Source organism: Anopheles funestus, chromosome X, assembly GCF_943734845.2.
Source record: "Anopheles funestus chromosome X, idAnoFuneDA-416_04, whole genome shotgun sequence".
In the NCBI taxonomy this organism is placed as follows: Eukaryota; Metazoa; Arthropoda; class Insecta; order Diptera; family Culicidae; genus Anopheles; species Anopheles funestus.
In genome coordinates this window covers 1593939-1609575 of record NC_064597.1, presented here as the reverse complement: position 1 = coordinate 1609575, position 15637 = coordinate 1593939, and the positions used below count along the sequence as shown (strand labels likewise).

The following is a 15637-nucleotide window of genomic DNA, read 5'->3' as shown; positions in this document are numbered from 1 at the left end:
CGTGATCCTGCTGCAGCATAACCGGTTTCAAGAGTTGGGTTTTTTTTTTTTAAATCGTCCCATTCATCTACTGTACAACCGACCGAACCAACACCAGGCCAGTGCAGGTCTGGTGTGCTTTGCCACCAAGCTGGATCTACTCTGTTGGCTAACATGCTTGGTGGGCGCGCTGGCGCTCGTGCCGATCGAAGCGATCGCATTGCAGCACCAGCTCGATGCGTCCGACGAAACCGGTCACGGTGGGCCAACGCTCGAGCAGGACAACGGCAAGGCGGCAACGACCGGCCTAACCAATAACGGTCACACCGGTGGAGGGCACCATCATCACCGGCAGCCGGAAATCGTTGACGATGCGTTAGTGCACGAAGAGGAGGAAACGGTTGTGCCGCAGGTTTCGCGCAGCATCAGTGCCAGCCATGGCAGGGGTTACGAGCGGACAAACGGTGGTGGTAACGGTGCCGCTACAACCGGCCGCAATGGTCACAATGCAAGCAGCAATGGTAACACCGCGGGTAGCGGTACCAGCAACGGCAACAGCGAATCCACTTCCTTCCGTGCGCCGAAAAAAGCACCCCAGGAAGGGAATGGTGTGCATCACGACAATGAGCACACGATCCGGATGCTGATCGACTGGAACTTCCCGAAGTGCTTTAGCTTCGAGCCGAAGGAGCACCTGTACTACCACATCGGGCATGCTCTGTTTCTGGTGGCCTTCCTTGCACCGAACATCCCGTGCGGGTTCCTGTGGTTGCGCTGTGCCGCCATCGCCGGCTGCATACTGATGGTGCTGTGGGGCTGGTTCGTCGCCTGCAGTCTGGATGCGGTCGTTTGGTTCAGCCTGTTCCTGCTGGTGAATGCCGTGTACGTGGTGGTGCTGCTCTGCAAGCTGCGCCCGGTTAAGTTCGAGAAGGAGATTGAATCGGTGAGTGCAAAGAGGTTTTATCGCTAGGTTAGATGGAATACAAGTGGAAGTGATATTGCACAATCAATTGCATTAGATTGCTTGAGTAGATTGCGCCCTGCGGTGGTGGGCCCGTCATGTAATGCAGCTTCCTAACAACAACGATTCCCGATCGGAATGATCGAATCGAATCCACAGATACACACAAACACGCGTACATACACTGAACATGTGAAATGTGTAGCGTAAAAGAAGAGAAAACAGCCGAACGAAGTCAGTTAAAAGGTAGTGTAGCTACCATGAGCTTGTCTTTTTTTCTATTTATTAGAACGATTACACTTTTATCACGTTTCCACGTGTTTAGCATATTATAATCGCTCCTAGCAAATGATGGTTGTTAAAAGTGAGACCTTTTAAACCATAAATTACCTACTCTAAACAACTAACGGAACACAGACGTTTAGCCAGATGATCTTACATAGCAGAAACCGACAGATGGTAGTACCTGTTGGCCTATTTTGTACGTTTGTGTACGAGCGAGTAGAACGATACCTGTCTTTGTTACTATAACAATGATTTATTAACGCTAGATTTTGCCTGTTTTCCGTTTTTATCGCTCGTTTAATACACCTTCACGATCCAAATCTTGAGGAACATCGCTGTTTCGGTTGTTTGCTTCCTGTATGGCACTGTTGTTGAGCGAACTGATCACAGATTCGGCTAGAAGGGAGGCATTTGCCGACCCGGCCGAGTGCTTCATAAAGCAATACTGTTTGTGTGTTTTTTTCTTCACTCATTTTCCCTATATCTCTCTCTCTCTCTCTATCTCTTTGTAAATGCTCTTTACGAGCAGCTGGGTTCTGGAAAGTGCACTTGCGTTCTGTGAACCTGCGTGCCAGAAGTTACTTCGGCTATGATGCACTTGACTGTATGACCTTATAAGCTAGTAGTGTGATAAGCTACAAGAGACAAAAAAAGTTGTTGCCCTCTCCGTACGCAACGGGTTTTCCTATTCTGAGATTAAACATTCGCAGAGCGGAGATCAGCAGTGGCGGAGAGGGACGTGCGGCCCTGTTATTTGTGAATGCTGGAATGGCTTCCACATACGATATTGCGCCAAACGCGAAAAGTGGTGCTACTAATCAAAGTATCGTCAAATAAATAGTCTTACATGCTAGTGGGGCTGTGTTTTGCATGTTGATTGAAGCAGAAGAGACCTTTGTTTTTTAAACGGTTACGCGCGTTGCGAGGTAAAGCAGATGCACACAGGTACACGTCAGCGTAACCATGTTGAGGATGGCGGTAACCATATGTATCTGGCGGAACTTTTTGTGCGTCGCCTTGTAGTGACGGGAACGCTCCAGACACCCGTTACCGGTACCATCGAACTGGCCGACCTCCTGACCGATCGAGGCCCTTGCCTCGATGCTATGCTTTTCGTGCATCAGGCGCAGCATCGGCGGTGCTAGGTAGAGCCGTACAAACAGCTCGAGGGAAGCTGTTAATGCCAGTGCCGCTATCTGCAGCAGATCGACCGGATCCCAGTGTGCGAGATTACGGTCGGCCAACTCCGGCCGGGTATTGCGGCGAAGCTCCACGAAACTGATCAAGCTGATCGTGCTTAGTCCGGTACCGAGCGTAAAATACTTCGGGAACAGTACCTCCTGAATGAGTCCGAATGTGTGGCGTGGTAGCGAAAAGTACAACGCGAGTCCTGTTGTAACAAAATGGGCGAAAAACCAAGAAGTGTTTGTAATAAATCATAAATATGGAAGGAGGGAGAGAGAGAGGGAAAGTACCCTTACCGGAAACGAATGTCATCCATATTTGTGCGCCGAAGTGGATGGTAAAGGAACTAAGATAGGCAATCTGCGTTAGCGCACTGCCTCGACTGTTACCCACTTCCAGCTGTCCGTCTTCACATTTCTGTCTAGCATCACCCTGACCACTGATCAGGTTGGGCCATAGTGCGACCAGCACCAGCGATACCACGATCGCCGATATTGCGTGACTCGGTTGCGTCGTGTTCGTCAAAATTCTGATCGAAAACAGGATGAGAGAGTGTTTGCGGATTAACATACGTTTTTAAGTTGTTCCATCGCATATGAGTGGCGGTGTGTTTGAGCAAGACGCTTACTTGTACAGCTGGCTTCGTTGAAGACGATGGGTTTGATCACGAAGACTGTGAAAGAGGGAACGTGTAGCACGCGTTGCTGCACCAAGAATATCCTGGTGGATCTCCTCACTCGTCGGTTCTTCACGGTGAACTCCCGCAGGAGTCTCCTGACGTTCAGGCTTCGAGTCATCCAACAGCTCCACATCCGGACGACCGGTTGCCTGCTTCTGCAGCAACGGGCTCGTATCAATCAAACGCTGAAGGCAGCACATCTTCCTAAAACTTGGTGGATTCTTCCAATGTTTGCCTTGGAACTAGTTTGCCTAAATAAATAGCTCAGGATACTTGGATTCTGGATTCCCGAGCTTATTTCTAACACACACAACGACACCGTACTTTCTTTCGCAACACTTTTTTCCTTTCTCACTTTTAAACACGTTGTCACTAACGGCAAAGGTAACTGGCGCTATTGACTTTTTGGGGGAGCTGCTGCTGATGCTGCTGCTAGCTCGCTGCAAAGCAAACTGTATAATGGCTTGGCTGTGTTCGCCTACCGATCGTATATATAAGACTTTATTTTCGTGTGCACCTCCTCGCACCCGTGTACCGCGCACGTTCCTCAGCCGTGTAGCCGGTTCGTTCCCAACGAAACGACCGAAGCAGAGAAATGACGATGACACCGCTAGAGCGTGGGTATAAGCGCGCGCGCACGCCATGAGTTTGCGAATACACACGCATCGCAGCAGAATCACTGGTGCATTCGTCTAATTGTGTGAGTGTGCCGCGTTGGACTTAAATCAATCGGATTTATATGCATTTCCGACACCAACACAACGGATGCAACGCGCAATGCAACGCGATGATTCGAAGGTGGATTAAACCTTATCATGTGTATGTAGCGCGCCAATCCCCGGCCCACCAAGGGACGATTGGCACAGGAAAAAGAAACAAAAGTGCAAATTTTAAATCCCACCCCTATTGGGAAATGAGCGTTGTAAGCGTCGTAAATAATGCCATACCCCAAGTACTGTCAAAATGCGCGAACCCCATCAAGGGAAGCCAACGAAAAAAAAAGTCACGAGATAATCGCGTCGCGTTTCGTCATGCGGTGATATGACATCTCGTGCTGCGGAGGAGGATGGTTTTACACGCAGGAGGGAAGCATGCTTTATATATGACTCGATGTATACATATACGTCCATAAATGGTAACGAGTTTGCTACAGAAAGTCCCCCAGTCTGACGTCGTTCGTTTGGAAGAAATGATAAATCATCGATCGTCTACTCGTCTGCCCGTTGCCCGGCAGGAGATTCTCCCGGTTGGTTATGTCAAAGTCCTCTAGCAATGTCTGGCGTTGGTGACTCGCACGTCATAAGTCGCTCGAAGGTGTGCCAGAATGCGCCGTACCGCGTGCTGTACGTAATAATCGACTTTTAATCTTGTACCGGGGAGATCTGGCGCCATTTCACGGGGTATAAACATAAACCCGACACGTGTGCGGTATTTTATGCTCAAGAGGCGGTATTGAGCTGAAGATATTTTAAGTTTCGTTTGCGGAAAGATCACCGAAGGATGCATCTTTATTATCTTGAAGCTTCCCTGTCGCAAATCACTGAAAGTGTTGTGCAAACTTTTTTCCTCCTCAAGTAGCGCTATTGATATATTTGAAGATGTGGGATTTTCCAACAAAATCCTCACCATCGTATTGTTGGGTTTTTTTTTGAAGAGATAGATTATCTGCCTCTACTCCGTAAGTACAAAAAAGAAGTCCTCAAAATCTCCGCCATGTTCTCAAAAATCCCATCCATATTTTTAAAACCAAAATGGGAATTTTTGGTTAGCTTTTTTTAAATTTTGTATTTCCCGCACTGTTCGGGTGGGGCACCCGATCATGATGATCGGTGACAGTGCGTGTGGACACAGGCATACTCGCGCGGGATAAGTTAGTGCGCGCGAAACATAACATTTCGCGTATGCTTTGGGGCCGTCGTGCTAAATATACAACGCGACCGGCCAAGGTGTCTACGTGACTAACCGCAAGTATGCACTTTGCGCATTGCGAATTGAACCACCTCATGCTGCTAGGTGTGTATGTCGGTGTGTGTGTGTGTGTTAGTTTACGGGTCTGCGATGATTGGCGAAATCCACGTGGGGTACGCCTGGGTGTATTGAGTGCGCATGGCAGACAGGAAACATTCGCGTGCTCGCTGGACACACTTGCAAAAACTATGTTGCCGTGGCATTGGCGTGCAATTATTTGCATTTTTTTTCTCTCTTACACGCGCCTATCATCGGTTTCTCCATTATGTCCAAGCGTTTTTTTTCTTAAATTTGGGTTACCAAAAACCAGTAACTCCAGGAACTGGAATCCTTCGGAAATTGACCGTTATCAGTGCTATCTTTCTTCCTTCTTCGTTTCGTAGGCGCTTCCCTATATAAGATAAGATCTGAAAAAACAGACACCGTACAACTCTGCTGTAAGTGGATTGGTATCCTCTTCCCGTTATCAGCAGACGCCATTTGTGTCAACACCTGTCAGTGGCGGATTGATTTACATCGATGCAATCATATCGTTGTATAGCGCATCATGAGTTGCTCACGCACCCATACCAACGCAACCCATCGCATTCTAAACCAACTCCAGACCAGTTAGCAACGAATGTGAGCAACGTCAGAACGATATTTGTCCATCGCGTCCAACTCAACCTTCACCTGTTAGATTGATGCCTTCCCCCCCGCAGCCCTATATTCAGGCAGAAACCCCAGCAACCGGACACCTTCGACATAGAATCGAGGTCGTCATACTTGCGATCCACCCCAGTCGCGTCCACAAGGAAGAGGGAAGTGTGTGGGACGAGTTTTGGTGGCGTAAGAGATGCGAATTTGGTGCCGTAGGTCGGTTTCGCACCATGCCGGTCGGGTTGGCAACTTTTATTGCTAGGTCATTGGTTTACTGAAGTGTTATGTTATGGTTTGCTATGACTCCTTTTATTAAGGTATCTCTTTGCACCGGGTTTCTCCCTCACACGCATGTCCAACCACCTTGCGCCAGCGGGTTGTTCTTTTGCACGTGATAGTCCGTGACGTGTTGATGGTTTGGTGTCGCGTTGTTGCCACCGTGCGCTCTCTACCGCGTACTAGCGGGATGGTGCAAACAATCACACCGAGATGTGCTAGGATCAGCATATGCAAGTACTATGGGGTGAGGCTTACTGCTGCCACCATTGGTTTGCTACTCTTTTGTGTGAAAACAATTTTCAAGACCTGTTACGGCTTTGTTCACTCAACATGCCTTGCGAATTGACTGTTGATTACCGTTTCGATGATGTTTTCTTCATTTAGTCGTAAAAACCCACCATATAAACTGTTGGTCAGGTGTACTGACCATATTCTAACAGAAGTAGCTCATAAAGAAATACTTTATGAAAGCAAAAATTACCTCACAAGTACCTGTTTTAATTCTCCCTTAAGGAGCCTTGGTAACGTTTCCATTTTTAATTACTCGTCGCCGCCATTTTGTTTTAAAAAAAACTCCCCATCTTATACAGTGCTCCATATCTCACCGTCAGCACTAAAGAGCTAAATTTATAGTACCGATAACATGCTATAATGCTATAATTAAATTATCCAGTAATGTACTTCAAACAACCGCTAATGCCCTGATTCCATCACATCTTTCCACAGGTGTACATTGCCTTGTTTAAGCCGCTGCGCGTGTCGCGCCATCAGTTCAAGAAGGTGCTGAACTGCATGAAGATAGTACGGCCGCTCAAGTACCAGGAAATTTACGTGCAGGAGAAAATAACCAAAGTCGACAGTTTGTCCCTTGTGCTGTCGGGAAAGTAAGTGCGCGATACCGTGCTAACGTACGGTTCTGCGTGATAAGCACGCTTTTGGCACACGCGGGTGGCCGTTCGTGAGACACCGCGTGATGTTGGCACCGTTTTGGGCCGGTGGAACGGCCAGATAGACGGCCCCTGCTCAGTCGCGCATGTCTCCGTAACGTCACCCCGTACAGTGCAGCGGAATGCGTCCTTCGTTTTACGTTCAAATTTTTAATATCTCAATTCTCATTCTCGTGCAGATTAGTAGTTTCACAGAATCAAAAAGCGCTTCATATAGTATTTCCTCATCAGTTTCTCGATTCACCCGAATGGTTCGGTGTCTCTACCGATGACTTTTTTCAGGTATACACAAAACAATGCAACAATAATAATCCACAAATCCTATATCACCTTTTGCTGCCTACAATGTCCCGAAGCGCATCCCGCACGAATCCATTACTAATCGGACGGTATCTCCCTTTTCGCAATGCCCTCTGCGTGCGCAGGTGTCGATCATGGCGATGGAGGAGTCGCGCGTACTCATCTGGCACCGGGACAAGCTGAAGCTATCCATCATGGCGGAACCATTCCTACAGGCAGTGTTTGATCACATCCTCGGACGGGATGTGGTGAAAAAGTTGATGCAGGTTACGCAGGTACGTTTAAGTGGACGTCCGTATCGTTTGTCCCCAGTGTAACCGCTTCGCTTCCCTCTCGCTCTCCTTTTCACCGTAGGTCAGCGAAACGATGGCGCAAAGCAATGGTTGCATTGCGTCAGGTTATGGCGATGATTCGGAAGATAAACCAATGCTGGTGATGAAGAGCAAAGCTTCCGATAATGGCGGGCATGGCCTGACGGCCTTGATCAATCGTCAGCTGCAAGGTGAGTCGGTTACGGTCCGTCCTTCGCTTTGTTCGTTACCCATCCCTCACCAGATTCCCTTCCCGGTGTTAACCGGTGTATGCTAGTCAGTCTTGTCACGAATCCATCCCGTACATCCAACATTGCTTAACAGCGTAGATTAAAGGTACATTGCACTATCGTTGTTGTACTACACAAGCACCATACGTAAAATGACACACGCTTCAATACACTTCACCATTACTTTTTTGATCAATGTACTTAATGATTAATGTGTGTGTGTGTTTTTTTAGTGTGGTGTGGTTATCGTTAGCTGTTTGAGTTAAGACTTTTGTTATCGCTTGCCGTTTGACTAATGGAAGGCGCCTTGCACGATTATGTCTATTTATTACTACATGCGTGTGTACATGTTCAAATGTGTGTTTGATTTGAATGCAAAACTACGCACCTACCTAATCCACCTGATTACGTTTGGTTTATGCTTCGATATTTCTTTTTTTTGCCAATTACAACCATTTTTTTATGAATTCTACTTCTTCTCTTTTCATCTACCCATTTGTGCGCGCGCGCGTCGTAGTTGTAAAAAGCCTGTAACACTCACCACAACCCGAACAGTTCCATTGCCGGTAGAGGGCGTCGTTAGGAAAATCAGCCTACAGTGTAGTAGATCGTTCCGATCCTTCCGGGTCATTGTGACGCATCGTTTTGTCCCGTCTCGTAGCCACGCTAGCGACATATTAACGGGCAATAACTTAATTCATGGCATTTTTACGTAGCGTCAATCCCTCTTCAGTTTCTTTTGCATATATTTTTTTGGGTTGGTTTTTGCTTTTATAAGTTGTGTTTAATATTTCGGAGAATATTACCGCCATCTGCCACGAATTAAGTTAAATGCCTAAATAAAGGGTTTTCCACATTTCCAATCCTTACTTTCCGTCCAGTGTTTCTGCCCATCCAAATCCGTCTCATTTTGGTTTTGGAAATTATTGGTTTTTACTTCCGTTTCGTACTGTTAGTTTCACATTTTACTTTTTTTTATTATAGATGAAAATGTTCCCCTTCTGCCGATCGCATCACTCTACTCTGGCAATGCACTGCTCGAGAAGGTGTACCACGAATAGGAGCCGGTCATGCATGCCCATAGATTTCTGTCCTCTCTTCGTCTCTTCAATATATCCTTCCTTATCCCCCCGTTCCCTTCTTTCCACGTTCCAACAAGGAACGTTTTGATTTGTACCCGGACACGGAGACGCAGAGAGAGAGAGACAGCATCAGCACCGGGTAGTGGAAGGAAACAGCAGAACTCCTTCCCCAAGTAATTCATCCCAACCATAATTGAGGGAAAGTCATCGAGGCATCCTTTGAAGCCTTCGCAAACCTGTTTGATAGTCATAAAATGCGCTCGTACCACTCATGCAAGCATGAATAATGGAATCGGGGTGCGTCCATTGTCCAAATATTACGATTAGGTTCACGGAACAGCAGTGAAGCACTGACAAAGATGCGACCTGGGGAGCGGTCGCCCCACAACAAAGCCTACCCCCGCCCCCTTTTTCCCTTTCACCTAAACTCTGCCAATCGTTCCCGTACCTAGCTTCAAAGCAAAACACGATCCGTTTTCGTTTCCTGGAAGCGCGGGAAATTGCATGCCATTTTACGTCTAGTACACCGTTATATGTTATTATACTACGTAATATTTAGTGTCTTTTTTCCATTTTACTTTTAACCACCAGTTAACCATTAAACGCGTACATTGTAGGAAGGTTGAGACGCCAGCGACGTACTCACACTTGAACGACTGTAAACGAATTACCTAAAAAACCGTAGCGAAACGAGCTACGGGTAACAAATGCAGGGCGAAGGATAATTTTAGACTTAGCTTAACACTTCCTAGTGTACAATGAAGCAACTCTTGGTTTCCTCATTTCCAGCCTTTAAATCATCGCTAATCGCTTGACGGTTACTCCTTTTTTTAATTACAATTTTATAGTGTGTTGTGACGTTATTTGCAATAGAAATGCGTGCATTTAGTTACTGTTTCAGATGCTTATTCGTCCTGTCACACATTTTCTACTATTTTACATTGATTCCTTATGTTATCTTTTCTACATTGTTTTGTACTTCTTTCTTTTGCTTTTCTAGCGTTAAACAATTGTATGCCTAATCTGTTTGCATTCCATTCTGAATGCGTCTATAATGTACGTTTCTATCACAACACTCTTACGCATTCTATAGCGAACGATTATCACTGTTTCTAACTATTATCTACACTTTTGCACACATTTCTTCCCTCTTCTCTCTTCCTTCCCTGCCCCCATGCGTCTATTTGCTGCAACAATTTCGATTATCACCTATCTATTATTTCTACAATTACTATTACTACCATTTGTTACTACGAATACCCCGCCACAAAAGCTCTCCCACGGATCTCGAAGTATTATTACTGTGGTAAGTTTCACAATGTATCCATTGGTTTTGGTTTTGAGTTTGTTCTATCCGTACATTATGTTTTTGGTTTTCCTTTTGCCCACCACCTGCTTTCTAGAGCCAACGGCGATAAATAACGATGGTTCATAAAGCTGTACAAACGAAAAGGGAAGATAAAATATGGAGCTATAAATGTTAATACATTGCCCACCGTTTTATATTTCCTTTGTTTGAATACATTAAAAGAAAAAATCGTTCTGTGATGGTTTTCTGAGATTTAACTTCGCTTTGGCAGTTAAATCTGCGCACTGGTGCTTTGTAAACAGTACAGCAAACATTTAGTTGCGTACAAACATTTAAGCTGTTTATAACTCGAATATTTTTCCTCCCTAATGTTGAAGCCTGATATATTTATGATTAACTTCAACAAATGATGATTCGATACTCATTGCCGGGTATTAGTAGGTTCAAAAAATATGCTTTTCATAACATAAATTCAAAAAAAGTCTCACTACAACGTTTATCATGTACTGATAGTTTCTAAAGCCGTTTCCTTCGGTTATGGTGGAAAAGGATGTTTCCAAAAAGCTTTGCAGTGCGAGTTCCTAAGGCGCTGGGAAGAAGAAAAAAGGAAATTACCATCTTTTTTGTTTTGTTTTTTTTTTTTTTATTTTTCAATTTGTTTTGTTAGTGGATAAGATCATTTTTTTTTTCTTCGTTACTTTAAATGAAAGACGGAACACCTACCATTTTGTCTCGCGGTGCAAAACATCCAAGCAGGGAAACACTGTACTTTACAAAACGTTACACAACGAAATCGTAAGACTTTAAGAGATACGCCTAGTGAAATGTTGCTCTTAATTAAGTAAAAGCAAAAGACAAAGAAGAGAAGAAAAAACAGACTTGCATAATCAGTCGCATTGGCAAGAGAATGATATTAAAAATGTGTACCCCCTCCCCTCTTTTTACTAAAGTGCATTTAACAGCAGTGAAATAATGCAAAAAAACGTAATAAAAAAATGAAAAAACAAAGATAAATAACATTTTCTTTAAGGGGAAAGCCCACACCAACATTAAGCACAATGTGCTGCTAACCTACCCCCCCGCCCCCTCAACACCCATCTCTTGTTATGTGGAATGCTTCATAGATTTAGGTTAATAATTATGTGTTATTTAATTCAAACGTCATTAATATGTAACATTATTTTTGTATATGTCCTGTACGCGTGTTTATCTGTGTGTGTGTGTCTATTTTGTTTTATTTAAAAGAAAAACCCCCACTTGTGCAATGCGTGTGCGCCTTTTATCGCAACACGCGCCACAATGAGAGAAAAAAGAAAAGTAACAAACGAAGCAACAAAGAAACAAAAACGAAAGAATGAAATAAAATGTAATGTGTAGCAAAGTAGTGAAGTGTTTTTTGTTTGTTTTTGTTTTTTCTTTTCTATTTTTTGTTATTTCTTTGTTCGTTTTTTTTTCATTTAATACGTTCTATGTACTTTACATGTATTGTGTATCGTTAAAATTATTTGTCTATTTTATTGAACATGTTGTAGCATTCTTTTCTTTTCCATGCTTGAATGTGAGAAAAATGAACAACTGTTTAATGAAAAAATTGGCACCGCTCTGTCACATCATGTTGGTTTTATTTATAACAAATCCTGTTCATAACATCGTTCCCGCTTGCCTGTACCGTTTTTTTTTGTTGTTTTGCTGTACACCTTTCGTTTTGAATGTTGTTATGGAATTACGAATTGTGACCCAATATTGTTACATTCCATGCACAGGTAATGGTTCCATTTGGTGTGTTTTCTATCTTTTGGAAAGTGTGTGCATTGTTTTCTTTTCGTGTACTTTTTTGTGCCGTGTTGATCTGGAATCCATTGCTCCACTCTACCCGTTATGGAGGAATTTTCTTTTAAATGAGTTTCAATATTTCTTCTTTTAAATTGTATTTGTTATACCAAAAAACAACAAAAAAAAGTCATTTATTAGTTTCAAATTCATCCCCAGTGCAGATGTGCATAGATCTAGTGCGCAACAAAGTTCCAATGTGAGCTTCGTTGCTGCCTCTAGCACCTCACGGACAGCAGCTTAGATGACGTTATTATCTTCTGTCTTGTGCCCTCTTTTAGTAGCAACTGATCATAACGCCTGGCGGCTGGGCCGTATCGACGAAACTGACCATGAGACGGCCGTATAGGAGTCGGACACCATCGCAACACACCTATCACCGTCTGCGCGTGTACCATACGTGGATGAGGCCGCCGGTACTGCTGGCAGCAGAACAACACTTTCAACACAACCAATTTTGTGATACTATAAATGTTATTATCTGTAAGAGGCCGTGGCCATGTTAAAAGAAAATAGAAAGTAAAGGGAGATAGAGAGAGAGAGAGAGAGAGAGAGAGATAGAGAGAGAGAGAGAGAGAAAGAGAGAGAGCACAGGAACAAAGGAAAAGATTGATAGTATAAAGTTTATAAAAGGATCCCGAAGACGGAATTGTTGGATAGTGAATGTGTTTGAGGAGTTGACACTGTTGATGGATTTAGACTTTAGTAGGCATTTATGGCTGCAAGTCAAACCACATGAGAGGTATAGCGTGCTGCAAGCAGCATAGACATCTTAACTAGGGTTCCAAAATTTCATCCCGTACTGTCGAAGCGGAAATTCGTGCCTCAGTTGAAGGCAGTAATTGTTCACTTAAAACCTTCCACTAAGTTTCGCCCATACTATCGCCCACTATCTCATTCCGTATGTGTTTTCTTTTGTCTGCATACTGTATTTTAAATTTTACAAACAAACAAACAAAATGGTTTACTTATTACCAAACTTATTCAATGGAAGGCTAAACAAAAAAGAACATGAAAAATCAACCATAACTACAATCTCTATTACGTAAACTTAATACAATTTTAAATGACAATACTATTAAACGACGGAGTTCGTCTTGTGATTGTTTTCCAAAACTCTATCTTGATTAAACGTATATTTAAAACAAAGAATTATAAGCAAATCAGAAACGTCTATACACGTGATGAGGCGCGTTTTGGTGGAATGCACGCAGCAGGCGACGGCGGTAGGACGGTAGGATAGCAAACAGGAGCGGGAAAAGGGTCTGCCAGATATCTCTGAGCATCAATCGGAACGGTCTGGTGTACTGATAGGAACTAATTTTCAATTTTTGCAATCGCTTGCCTTATGAAATACTATCGAATATTAACAGTAAATACTCATTACTAGTCTTCTGCTATACGTTAGGGCCAATTCATTCTTCAGTTATAGTTAGGCATCACTAGCTGACAGGTCCTAGCCTGTGCTAGAGTACACGCTGTTAGCGCCATACTGTGTTGTGGAATTAGCATTAGAAGAAACCTCCCCCATACATTGGAGAAACGATTGTGACATTGCGAAGTATGCAATCCGCACGACGGCAACAGCCTAACAAGAGCGCTGTCATCCGGAAGCTGTCAAGCCCCTCCTCCTGTTAAGCTGCCCACAGCTCGTGTCAGCTTTTTTTTTACCACCCACATGAGGATGTGTTGTCCTTCTGTGTGCTTTAGACTGTCGTAGACACTCACACCCCCTTACCCTTCATTTGCCTGCTGCCAAACACCATCCGCAACCCGGGGCGGGGTACACGATTTGTGTGCTGGTCAAATCGGTGGGCTTTGTAGTGCTGGGTAGGTCGTGTTTAGTGTATCACCAGGTGACAATTTACACACTAGCGGCAGCAAGTAGTAGACTAATCAATGGCGAACGTAACTGGCGTCAAAGTGTGTGTGTAACATTCGATGTGTTATGTTTTATTTGAAACAGTTGTATTGTGAAAGGTAAAGCAGGTTAACGTACGGTGCGCACTGTTCTGCGGAATAGTTGTTTTAAGAAAAAACAAAAAACAAAAACCAAACCCCATATGAATAGATATACAATAATTATAGATATATACATATGATATATTATATTTTTCCGTAGCCGACGTTAAACAAGTTGGACGCGTGAAGCGTTACGTTTTTTTCCTTCGTGTAACGGCAATGGCAGTGAATTGGTGTTCGTGTTAGTGAACGATGCGCAGATGCATCACTTAGTTACAGTAACGTCATCTTGCGGAGAAGCACGACCAGTCTCTCGTTCGTCATTTGTTGTGTTCCCTTTGATCACTTTGATCCTTCTCCTCTTTCCGTTTCTTTTATCTAACCCTTGTTCTCCCTTCCCTTGTTACCCTTGTTACGCAGATAACACTAGCTGGTCGTATAGTTATACAACAATTTAGGCAAAATAGAAATCGTGAGAGAGAGAAACAAAAAAAACACAATTGAGTAAAAGGTGTAAAATTTTCAACAAAAACAATGTGATGTCCTGGGAAGATGTGAATACTCGCCACAAGAACAGGACGCCTATGCAAAATGTTTCTCCCAAAAGTCCTGTTTTTTCCGTTTAGATAGGACAAAATAATCATCTTGCATCCACTGCTCTCTTCGAGCCAAGGATCGATAAGGCATACGAAACAATATTAAACCAACTCAACCTGATTCTGATGGTTAAAACTTGTCGAAAAAAAAGAGAAATATTGAATTAATCGGAAAAAAATACAAAAAACAGCATCCCTCACACAGACCCGTGCGGTAACAATCTGTCTATCAGACAGACAGAGTCAATGATTTTGATAGAATTGAAGATAATCGCAACAATTAACAAAAAAAAAGAAAAGGAAAACAAACCAAAATAATAACGCGTTGCATTTACACATACGAACACATAAACACAACTTAGCTCGAAAGTGTATGATACAACTAGACAATTTTAAATTGCCACTTACCGGTAACCGGGTGGGACAGATACCGGCGAGTAGACAGGTATTCTGTAATGCAGAATCAAACAACCACTCACACACATACCGAGAAGTCAGAAACAGAAAGGAGAAATAGAAACAGTAACTATTGGGATATGTTTGTTGTTTATTTGGTTAAGTTTCTTGTACCGGAAAGAAGTTGATTTGTTTTATTTTATTTTTGTGAAGAAACAATCTTTGAAATAATTCAGGTGAGTTAATTACCTTCATATAAAGTTAGTTATTTCCTGTCAAGTGTTTTATTATGAGTGAAGAAGGTTTTTAAAATTCTTTTTGCTAATATATTGTGATATTTTCATTATTTTAAACAGGTTCGAATCAACTTTACGCTCTGCTTCGTAGCTGTAGTTCATCAGAGCAAATGTCACTTACTGTGTGTGGCTCAAAGCGTCTGTTCTGTTTCTCTCGAATCAATCCTTTCGCCAGAGCAAGGCGGTTTCCGATCTTTTCCTCAAAAGGATTGGATCGTGAAAAAAGGTTAAACTGGGACAAACAGCACCACCAAAGGTCTGGGTGTAATCGATACGCAAAACGGATGACTTCTTGCCCCTGTAATACGATACCGAGTGGATGAGAAAAAATCTGGCATGTGCTGATTTTTAAACATGGTAAGAAAAAGACGCAATGCGAAAGCATTTCCATCGTAAAAAATGC

The 15637-nt window shown here is 43.4% G+C and overlaps 2 protein-coding genes across 2 annotated transcripts; one reads left to right on the top strand and one right to left on the bottom strand.

The window, feature by feature from the left end:
- Positions 1-15636, top strand: LOC125771455 (blood vessel epicardial substance). The gene is made up of 7 exons (XM_049442104.1): positions 1-922; positions 6702-6859; positions 7102-7204; positions 7348-7497; positions 7577-7724; positions 10119-10151; positions 12266-15636. The coding sequence occupies exons 1-7, from the start codon at positions 620-622 to the stop codon at positions 12331-12333; spliced, it is 963 nt and encodes a 320-aa protein (XP_049298061.1). The 5' UTR covers positions 1-619; the 3' UTR covers positions 12334-15636.
- Positions 1709-3769, bottom strand: LOC125771463 (transmembrane protein 205). The gene is made up of 3 exons (XM_049442116.1): positions 3039-3769; positions 2707-2939; positions 1709-2615 (listed from the first exon to the last, which is right to left on the bottom strand). The coding sequence occupies exons 1-3, from the start codon at positions 3287-3289 to the stop codon at positions 2128-2130; spliced, it is 972 nt and encodes a 323-aa protein (XP_049298073.1). The 5' UTR covers positions 3290-3769; the 3' UTR covers positions 1709-2127.
- Position 15637: the final 1 nt, after the last annotated feature.